We start from the raw sequence: 11,225 nt of genomic DNA on the forward strand, positions 1-11,225 counted from the left end.
GCCAATGGGACCTTGAGACAACCTACTTTAGTGGATCTTGACTAGCTCATATCTGTTATTTATTGTATTACTGGATACTCTACTGATGTGACTCTCTGCAGGCCAAACATTTAAGCCTTTGGGGGCTGCTAATCAGGAGCGCCAGCTGCCTAGTGCCAGTTCCTACACTGCTGCCCAGGGGAGGAGCAGGGTTTGGAGGAGGGTTGACCCTCAATTTCAGAAACTGTTTCTCTCCTTGGGGCAAAATATAATTCAACTTGCGTCTTTTCATGTTTTCTCTCTGTTTAGGCTGCTAACATTTTCGGATGTGGGTTGTTTGACTGCTCACTGTAAATGCCTTGATCTGTTAAAAATGTTATTGTTAATTACCAAATGCCGGATTCTGCCCCCTTTACTGCTACTGAGTATTGGTTTCTGATGTGTGGTCCTAATGAGTTCAGTGGGAGTCAGGTACTGCTCAGTGTAAATAGAGATGACAGAAGCTAAGGTGTATGCTGTAAAAATGCTTACAAATTCACCTCTCATATTACTGCTGCTACTACTACAGCAGCTACTCAATCTCACAGTAAACTTTGCTCTTAGATACATATAAAAGAAACACAGAAATCTCTTATTAAAAGGCAGCCTATGGCAAGCAGAGACCATATTTATTTCATGGAAGACCTTGGCTATGAGGTAAAATATCCAGTTTAGACATTGCCCTTGTAACTTTATTTCCTGAAGCCAGTGGCATTATATGACAGAGGGGTATGTGTTGGTAGAGAGCTGACACAAAACCTTGCCTTATTGACGTATTCGGCTTTCTCCTTTTCCAGTTATCTGTGGTTAGATTTGAGCCAGTGCTTTTTACTCTTTCCTATATGATATAGTTTGTTTCCAAAGACAGCATACTGGTATTTTTATCTATTGGTGGAGCTGATGGGTTAGTGGCCTAAGCCGGGCCGGCTCCAGACACCAGCATCCCAAGCAGGTGCTTGGGGCGGCAATCTGCAAGGGGCGCCAGTCCCTGTGTTTTTGCCCCCAAGCAGCGCGCCAAATTGCTGCCGCGGACGTCGGGAGCAGTCCGTGTGCCCTTAGGGCGGCTCACGCGTTTCTGCGGCGGTGGCAATTCGGCGGCAGCTTCTATGTTCAGCTGTTCATGGCGGCGCAGCTTCTGTCTTCCAGCTGAAGACAGAAGCTGCCTCCGAATTGCCACCGCCGCAGAAACGTGTGTGCCGCCCAAAAGGCACATGGACTGTCCCCGCACTGCTTGGGGCGGCAAAAACAGTTGAGCCGGCTCTGGGCCTAAGCAAAACAATTGCAATATTTAGGTGTCCTTGCAGTCATAGGTTCAAGTCCTTATAGGGCTGACTCAGCTCTTGTTTTTCCACTATAGCTTCCACACTGTAGCTTGTGTGTGAGCCGTTCAGATGAGACCTATAAAAATCTGCAGTTCTTTCAGCTCCATGTGGATGTGAAGGATTCCATGGGAGAACGCTGTGTATGAGCAGGATTTTGACCTAGTGTCCCTAGATAAGATTTCCCTTTCTCCCACTACAATACCTCTTTCCCAGGGATGTCTGCATAGCAGTGATGCTGTATGTAAAGTGCTTTTGTGTGCTCCAGGATGAAAAATGTTATCTATTATGTCACTGATCTGCATTTCCAGGTGGAAAGGGAAAACCTCAAAGTGATGAAGACCATGAATTTATGTCATGTGTGCCACTAAAGCAATTAGGAAGACATAGTCAAATAGACACAAGGCAGTTAGGCATCCAGCTCCCCTTGATTTTGAATGTGAGTTGGGTGTGTAACTGCCCTTTAATGCCTTTGAAAATCTCCTCCTTAGTCTAGAATTGTGACTTAAGCTATTCCATAGACCAACACACAATATAGTGGAGTTTATGTAATATGCTACCAATCTGACATATTTAGAATAGAAAAAGCCTACATCACACAGAGTTTTATGAGAGGAATAGTGAGATATATTTATGTTGGGTTTGGCACAATAATGGAATAGAGGTGAAAGGTGTGGTAGTGTTTGGGAGGGAGGAGGTTTGCTCCCGTAGAGAGAAACTACCAGTGTTACCTCTTGCAATAGATGGCCCTCTTCTGAGAGAAACTACCAGTGTTACCTCTTGCAATAGATCGCCCTCTTCTACTCCGAATTTTCTTGTTCCACACGTTTTCTTTCAAAGCAGCAGCCCATTTTTGCAGCACTATGTTCAGTTGACCAGTCTCTCTAGGCATTTAGTTAGGCCCCACTACCATAGTCTCTGAATTTTTTTCTTGAATTTAATGCTAATCAAAGCTGCCCTTTCCTCTTATTTTTTTTTCCTATATGAACACAAAAATTGCAGCTGTCTGCCTAGTCTGCTGAGGGATGGATGTAATAATTTTCAATTGGACTGTTAGCCTAAAGGGAACCCGATAGCAAGAGAGTGACAGATTCAGCATGTATTATCTTTTGCTCTTAACTCAGCCCAATTTGTGGTTTGTTACAGGTGCTAAAGAGATTGATATTGCTGCTACCCTGGAGCACTTGAGGGACCAGAGACCAGGCATGGTCCAGACAAAGGTACTGTCAATACATCCACTGGGATTTTAAATACATTAAAGGTATTTCACTGTAGTTATTTTCATGATAGAAGAGAAAGGGCATGATCTAATATAAAACAAGTCGCTAGCTGATTACTCTGGTTCCCTACAACTGTGGCTTATTTATACTGAAGATTTATCTAGGCTACTTTTTTTTATGTTTACTGCTCTTTCTTGTAACATCTTCCACATCTATCTTGATTAACATATATGAAAGACAGTCGAGACAGCAATCTTTAGTCTATTAAAGAAAATGCATGCTAAAAAAAGTTCTTGCTCTAATCTTCAAGGATAGGTTATTTTCTTAGAGTATTTGCAGTTCAGTATCATGCGATATGTAAACCAAAGGTTCCAAATCACTTAAGAACATAACTGCTGCATTCAGTTTTTCTGAAAAACTGAAAAAGTTTCAGCTTACAGGATATAGTTCAGGAGGAAATCAAGCCCTTTAAAGGGGAGTAACAGTACACAGGCCTGTTTCTGAAATAATGCATTTTGCACACATGATGGTTGAAACCCTGTGCTTCCTTTTAAATGCTTGTCGTCTGTTCTTTTATATACATATTGCATGGTAGGCTACTTTTGTATCTTCTGCTGAAGTGCAATAAATATAATTTACTTGTTTGTTAATGGGCACAGTGTGCAACACTCATCAATTTACAAAGAAAAGTGTTATTCTGTTTTTTATGCATCTCAAATTTGAAATTCATCTTTGCGCTGCTGCTATAAGTAACATCAATTAAAAGATGGAAAAATACCTTGGGTTATCCTCACTTGCTGCTGCTTAAGAGCTACAATGATAAAATGAAAGTTTGTAGTTATGTGTGACATTGAGGAATCTCATTCATGACGGGGAGACCAACTAAATAGATATTCATACATTACATTGGCAGAAAATGGCATCATTCGTTTTTTTTGTCCTAGTCTGGAGCCTACAGTGTGGGTAAATGGACCACAAAGAGCAATGATGTGACAGGGTCCCACAATTAAGTAGGTACTGATGGAAATATCTTCAACATATGGGAAGTGAAAGTTGCTGCTGGGTAGTTGTGGAACAGATGGTTTTCTGAACCAGACAGTTCCATAATTTTTCTTGAGGAAGTAATGGATTCCTCCCAATCCCATTCATTTCTGTTCCCTATCTAACCTGGGAAAACTGGTGTTGGAGAACTGTCAGGGATATTTTTGTGCGATTTCAGCAGGTGGAGGAAGACTGATGCTTATTGGGTAGTTGAAGTTGTCCAATCTTTATCTGCAAGTGAAGTGGAAAGTACAGTAGAACCTCAGAGTTATAAACACCTCAGAAATGGAAGTTGTTCGTAACTCTGAACAAAATAATATGGTCGTTGTTTCAAAGGTTTACAACTGAATATTGACTTAATAGAGCTTTGAAACTTACTTTGCAGAAGAAAAATGCTGCTTTTAACCATCTTAATTTAAATGAAACAAGCACAGAAACAGTTACCTTACTTTGTCAAATCCTTTTTTTTAAGACTTTCCCTTTTTTAGTAGTTTACATTTAACACAGTTCTGTACTGTACAGTATTTGCTTTTTTCCATTTCCGCTCCCTGATTGCATACTTACAGTTCCAAATGAGGTGTGTGGTTGACCAGTCAGTTTATAACTGTTTCTCATAACTCTGAGGTTCTACTGTATCACAAATTCTTCTTTTACTCTGATTTTCAAATTAGAAAAAGCAATAACATACAGAATCTAATTGAGCACGTATTTGATTCCTAGAAAAAATGTAAATCCTGACACATACTGTCAGTGCACCCACTGTACATGTCAGTCTTTCTGTTGAATCCTTACTCTGGCATTCCTTTCTGTTGATTTAAAAGGGTACGTTACCCTCAACACCAACACCACCACGTTCCTAAACTACAGAGTAGGAAAATGGAATGTAAACTTATCTGGGCTTGATCAGCTGATCACATGGAAATGTGACGAAGTGGGTATTCACCCATGAAAGCTTATGCTCCAATACATCTGTTAGTCTATAAGGTGCCACAGGACTCTTTTGTTGCTTTTTATGGAAATCTCACTGATGGTTACACTTCAGTATGGTGTTCTCCCCTTAAAACGTGTAGCTGGAGAACTTTCATAAATAAAATTAATCTGATGCTTTGAAATACTGAATACTGCTCATCTCTTGTCTCTCCCTCCACCATTATCATCTTCTCAGAACTGCCCAAAATCACTTATTCAAGCTAGCATATTGCAAATCGTAAATATCTGGTTACATGCCAGTGCTATGTTGTCCTCAGAGATTTATTTATTTATTTGTATTTAAACAAACCCATGTGCTTTCCCAGCTGAATACAAATAAGGAATATCAGGCTCTTGGAGTAATTTAAAACAATGGATTAAAAACCAGGTTAGAAATGCCAATTACAGAATGTCCCTAGGCAAATATGTACTGAGTTATTTCAGCAATGTCATTGCATTTCCAGCAGACAGTGCTCCACATTTTCAATAATCATGTGAATGACTTGTTAGCAACATATTGTCTGTAAGAAACAATCTTTTATTCAAAGGCATGGTACATAATAAACATAAATAAAATAATCATTCTGGGTTTCTGATGGGTACAATAAAGGTTGCATGGTTTTGTTTTTTTGGTGGGTTTTTTTTTCAGGGGAAATCACAAAATATTGTTGAAATGTTACATGTGACATGAAAGAGTAATGAATGAGTATAATCTTTTGGGATGAGAAAATTCTTTCTTCCCTTCTCTTTTTCCCTTATCCGATCTTCCTTCCTGAAAGCTGGAATATTAAGTCAAGGCTCATCACTGTATCACATATAACACATAGCCAGTGGTTTTCTTCCCAGTTTTTACTTGGAATCAAAATTAAACACAATTGTATTGCTCTTTTTCTAAGATACTGGATTTATTCTGCCTCTGCATTAGAGATAAAACCAAAAATCCCTTTCCAGCTCTGATCTTTACCCCAAGTTTGCCCATCCAGGCTCAGCTCTACTTATTCAGTCTTGTATTAAGCTGTAACACATCTTGATTGTAGCACAGCTGAATATAGATTAACAGAGTGGGTCTCTTAAACATTGCTAAGATTAAAGTTCATGTTCTCTAGATGTAGGAGGTTTAGCTTAAAGGTGTGGGGGAGGTAGGTTAGATGGTTTTTCCCTCTAAAGATTAGCCATGGGCATCCATGGAAGCTATAGCATTTTGAGTTCGCTGTGCCTGATAGACGTAGCCCTGTGCTGGGGAAACAGTGCTGCACATCAGTTGTACCATCCCTTTCACTGCAGTATTGTACGGTTGGTTTTAACCCTAGATGGTCAGGGGTTTTCTTTGTAGGTTAAGGTGCCTAATTTAGGTCCAAATCCTCAGGTAGTATAACTTGGTGTAGCTCTATTGAAGTAATCTCCAAAGCTCCATCTCTGGCCCTTGGTCTTCATGTTAGGTTCTCCTGTAGCAGAGTAATTTGTTCCGAATAAGTAGAATTATGTGCTGTGTTCATGTGTGCCCCTACAAATGTATGTCTAGGTTTCTTGCTTCCCACTCTTGGCCTTCTGCTGCTCATGCTGCCCTCTTATGAATTCAGTGTGCTGTATCAGCACCAGCATCCCATTCCTGCTTCTCCTGGGTGGCCACCAGCACTTCAGATTTTACTTTAATCCAGGTAGACAAATCATCCCAAGTCATGGGGTAGCTTCTGTATCTGAACATCATCCTTCCATGCCTAGCAAGGGTAAGCCATCACTCTCTAGGGCTGATTGACAGCTAATTCCATCCTGTGTGCTAGTTTGGCTATACCTGTTGCCAGGCTGACTGCACAACTCATGATCTCAGATGTATCTGAGAAGTTATTCTAGTTCCCCTGCCACCCCATTCCTTTCCAGGAACTGTGTCCTTACCTATGTCTCATTGTGGCACGATACGGTTTTCTAGTCAATGTAGGCATTGGCTCTGCAATGTACTGGGTGAGGGTGTGGAAGTCTGACACTGAAATGGGTAAAGTACAAGTCGTCATGTATTCTGTGGCATCTGAAATAGCCGGTTGAAACATTTTCAGTGTCATGAAATTTTCTTGAAATATGTTGTTTTGTCAAAACCCAAACACTTTTTGGGGGGGAGAGAGATACTCACATTCTTAGCTTGGTAGTTAAAGCACCTGGAAGAGGGAAGACCCAGTCAAGTGCCTGAATCAGAGAGAGCTGGGATGAAAAATTCTGCTTTGAATCAGGGAGAACAGGGAGTTGACCTCATGTCTCCAACATCCTGACCACCAGGCTTCTGTCTCATGGACATTTCGACACTTGCATCATCAGAGAAAATGGACATTTTGATACAATTCCATTTTTTGTTTAAAGTTCAAAAGGTTTTGTTCCAAAGTGGAATGAAAACAAATTTGAAAACCTCGACAGTTGATATGAACCAGAATTGTCATCTTCCAGTTAGCTCTATTAGCTGTGAGTCCTCCTAGCCTTCAATCCTTCCACTAGCTTTCCACCTGGACCTGGGGTGGAGTATTGTGGGAGACAAAATGCAATTGCATATCCTTAGTCCAATCTTCAATAATCACCTTGGGGACTGTCTGTTTCCAGAGGCCATGAGCCACTGCTGCATTGGCTCGTATAGTCTGTGGACTTCAAGCCCATTGTGCAGCACTTGTCATGTAGTCAAAACCAAGGGGCTAGAGGGTACTTGTATTTGGGACTTCCCTCACCTCTGGAGACAGATATTACCCTATTGAATGGATTGGTGGTTCCAATCCATATTGTGCAGAGCACATCTGAGCTATGGTCACAGTCCTTCCCCAATGTTGTGTATTTGGTTGTCATGGTTTTTGTTCCTATGGCAACTGAGTTAGATTATTAGGGGATAGCCCAGCCAGCTTCGGCCAGTTGGGTGAGCTCTGTGTCTGTAAATAAAATGGTAGTTTTGTTAGCTGTCTGCTCTCTGGCCTCAAGTGATTTCTTCCTAAACCACCTGCCCCCAAGGATACAACACCCAACAACCCTGGCTTTCTGTCCCAGTCCTGTTCTATGCATGTTCTTAAACCATGTTAATCCTTGTGGTATCTGAGTGCAGTTGGCCTGCATGTTCTTTCAGTTCTCCTCCTGCTTTCCCCCTTTGTTCCCAGCTTGTCCTGCCTTTCAAAGAGTGATCCTCAGAGCAACCATAAGAAATGTAGCCTGAAATATTGTATTTACTTGAACCTTTCCAGTGTCTGTTTGAAACTCTGGATGCTTTAGATTATTTTAAAACACATGCAAAGTGTGAAATAAAACTTTTTAGAATACTTTGAGCAGATCCACTATTCATTCCACGCAACTCACGACTCCTTTTTGTGTGAACAGACTGGACAGTCAAATATAAAAAGATTTTTCATGTAAAAAACAAACAAAAAAAAAGTAGATGCAGATTCTAACATTTCAGTAAACTAAATTTCTTAGCAAAATAGTTTTGCTTAGAAAATAGAGATGAAAATTAAGTTTACATATTCTCTCTCTCTCTCTCTCTCTCATATACTGTCTTACTGTATCCCAGTGTCTTCACACCTACTAACCTTGAGGAAATGAAACTTCTCTGTCCTTATCTGAGACTAGAATGTGGTAGATATGTGCATTCTATAAGGCAGGTGTGTATGCCTGCAGCCTTCCCACTTCTGGTTGTGATTTCATTTGATCACTCAAGCCCAGGTCACGTCAGTATTTCGAAAGCAAATCTCCGAAAATAATCCAGTACAGAACTGATTTTTAGTAATTTTGGCAGTTGTGTTTATTGTAAAGTCAGTAGCAAAGAAAAGCTCCTTTCAGACAAATACTCCCATGTTTTTAAATGACAGGGTAGTGATTGAAGAATGCTTGGTAATTTGTTCCAGGTATTGTGTGCTGAAAAATCAAAACGTTACAGTCATTGTTTTCTTACAGTGTGCATAATGTGGGGAAAGATTTACTGTAGTTGTTAGTCTGGAAATGCTGGGGTAAGGAAGCAAATCCAGTGCCCCACCTATTCCCATACGTCAATCATGGATATTTAACCAGTTTCCATCTGTCAGATGGAAGTGGATAGTGATCAGTTGCTCACAGACCTTTCTGACCATGCAATTGTAATATGTCATTGTATGCTAATATCCAGCAGTAATAACAAGTGCTTCTTGCTTTCTGCTATCTGCATTTTCTCTGTTAAGAGGACTGAGAGTTGTAAGATCCTGTCAAATGTGGTATATTGCACCAGTAATCTCAGAACATTTTGTTCCTTTCCATTGGAAAGTGCAGTTCATCTTGCATATTCATATTTTTAAATATCTTGAGGATGCTTCACAACTGAATAGTGCACCAGGCTTCCTTCCTGGAATGTTTTGTTTTATTATTCAGACTGTGTATTTGTTCTCTCTACAGGAGCAGTTTGAGTTCGCATTGACAGCGGTTGCAGAGGAAGTGAATGCAATACTCAAGGCACTTCCACAATGAGCGGTTCCGTCTCCTTGAGGTTCCCTGAGAATCCATCGCTCATTTCCTTATTCTCAGTCCCTGTGAATGTTGTTGGAAACCGTGACCTGACCTTAACTGTGTATCTTCTATTGTAACCACATAGTAATAGGGTCCTTACAAACTTCTATAGCCAGTAAAAGTTCAACAGTTAAAATGTGTATTCTGCTTCTGTTTTTTAAAATTTTTAAAAAGATACCTTGAAGCCTCGGATTAAGTGACAGAATAATCCATCTAATTCCTTTCACACCCCGAGAGGCCTGAATTTCACACTTTGAAAGCACATGTTCATGTTCTTAATAGCAAATATACAGTATTGTGGGTAATTAGTGCAGTCAATATATTCTCAGAAAACACAGTGTTCTGTTATATTTTGTAACTTCTCAGAGGCTGAATAAGAAGAGCAAGGGGCCTGAAAAGGACTGGGATTGTTCTTACACAATACCAAGCAAGAGCATGAAACAATGCTGTGTGTGTTAGTAAACACAGGTCTGGCCTCTTGCATAAAGAGGCTGCGCCTTTTCATGCTGGGCTTTGGCAAGCAAATGTTTTCTTAACTGTTGTTTACTTTTCAGCTTTGTGCAATGAATGGGAGAAAATCTGAGCTATAAGTAAATAGCCCTGCACAGTTGTCACAACTACAGAGAACAAGTCGGTCACATTAATGGGAATCCAATGTATAAAGAGCACAACAACACTTATTATGTATCACTGGCCTAGCAGAAAAGGAAGCGGGATAGTCTAACCTCAAGAAGTGAGTTGTAGGCCCCATATAGCAGCTGGATGAATGGCCTGAGCTGTTATGAAAGCAGATTGTTGATTTTATAGGATTACTGGAGAGAATGGGAGCTTCTTTATATTTTGGCATTAATTTTTCCCCCCTAAAACCATGTTGTTACCATTCTTTTTAGACCAGAAAGGATATTTCAATAAATGCATTCCAGGCATTCCTGCCTGAAACAAAAGTTTTCAATCTACATTGTATGAATTTGTCTCCATGCAGACACTGGTTACATCTCTCTGCAATATTTCTGGTCTTTCCCCATTCTAAATTATACATATCATTTTAATTCATTATTATGGGAGGAAGAAATGTGGGTAGAATTTCTAAGGTTCTTGTGCTCTAAATTCTTATACCTATATGCTAAAGTATGTCTAGAAACGATCCAGTGATGTAACTTTGCTTAAACACACCCACATTTTTCATTGTTTATTTCTGAGGGGGAAATAAAACTGCTGATAGAAACACTTTGATTTATTCAAATGAGAGACTATGGGTAACATTTTTAAAAGTGAAGTGACTTGGACTCCTAAGAGTAACTCCTTTTTGAAAATGGGACTTAGGCCCCGTAGATGCTTTTGAAAATGTTACCTAATATGGTTGTAGTTTCCAAGTTTATATTTTTTCAAAATTACTTGAAAGTGTTGTATGCGTTTAATTGTGCCAGGTTAAACGATTTGATTTCAGAATTGCAAAATATATCAATGGTTTTAATTGTGGGGTCTTTTGTAAATCACTATTCAATGAATTGTTTAAAAAATAGCATTGTAGTTTTGCTAAAAGAGAGGCGACAGGCACCTGTTGGAATTAAATAACGTTGCAATTTTGTGTTGTAGGTATGGATGTTGGTGATTTCTTCTTTTTGGTGATTAAAGAGTTATTTCAAAAAGCGCCAGACGTGTTACTTTTCTATGTACGTTTTTGTACAGTCTTCTCAGTGTGTGCTGCTACTGCTTAATTTGTGCATCCCATTACCCTGGCAGTATAGAGCAGTTACTGCAGATGCCATCGTCCTCTTAAGTACACATACTGTATATTAAGCCACATGTTTATTTTATGGCATAAGCATTTTAGAGCTTTCCTAGCAATAACTAAAAAAACTAATGGGGTATGAATGAGAAAATTGCCTTTTTCATTTGATAATTTAGGTTTAACAGGACTCCTTTATTACTTTAGCTAACACAAAATTGCAGATCAGGGCAGATTAAATCAGTTTGAACAATATCTGCCAGTGTTTGAATTAGATTTATTGTGGAGACAGTGTGACATGGCTTTCTGAAAATATAGGTAGCTACATCCAAACCAACCTACCGAAGATTCAAACTTGGTACATCCTGGCCCCCACCTCCTGTTGCCAAATGGAATGGTCTCACTGCAGGGATGCTGTGTTCTTACTGACTGACA

At 39.8% G+C, this 11,225-nt stretch overlaps 1 protein-coding gene across 2 annotated transcripts in view; it reads left to right on the forward strand.

The window, feature by feature from the left end:
- The window catches only part of PTPRN2 (protein tyrosine phosphatase receptor type N2), a 954,782-nt gene extending 944,072 nt beyond the window's left edge, over positions 1-10,710 (forward strand). For both annotated transcript variants that reach the window (XM_045004717.1, XM_045004718.1), the window contains 2 exons: positions 2,484-2,557; positions 8,951-10,710. In XM_045004717.1, the coding sequence (XP_044860652.1) occupies positions 2,484-2,557; positions 8,951-9,022 (146 nt within the window). In that variant the 3' untranslated portion in view covers positions 9,023-10,710. The remainder of the gene's footprint in view (positions 1-2,483; positions 2,558-8,950) is intronic.
- The last annotated feature ends 515 nt before the right edge of the window (positions 10,711-11,225 follow it).

This window comes from Mauremys mutica, chromosome 2, assembly GCF_020497125.1.
Source record: "Mauremys mutica isolate MM-2020 ecotype Southern chromosome 2, ASM2049712v1, whole genome shotgun sequence".
Classification (NCBI taxonomy): Eukaryota; Metazoa; Chordata; order Testudines; family Geoemydidae; genus Mauremys; species Mauremys mutica.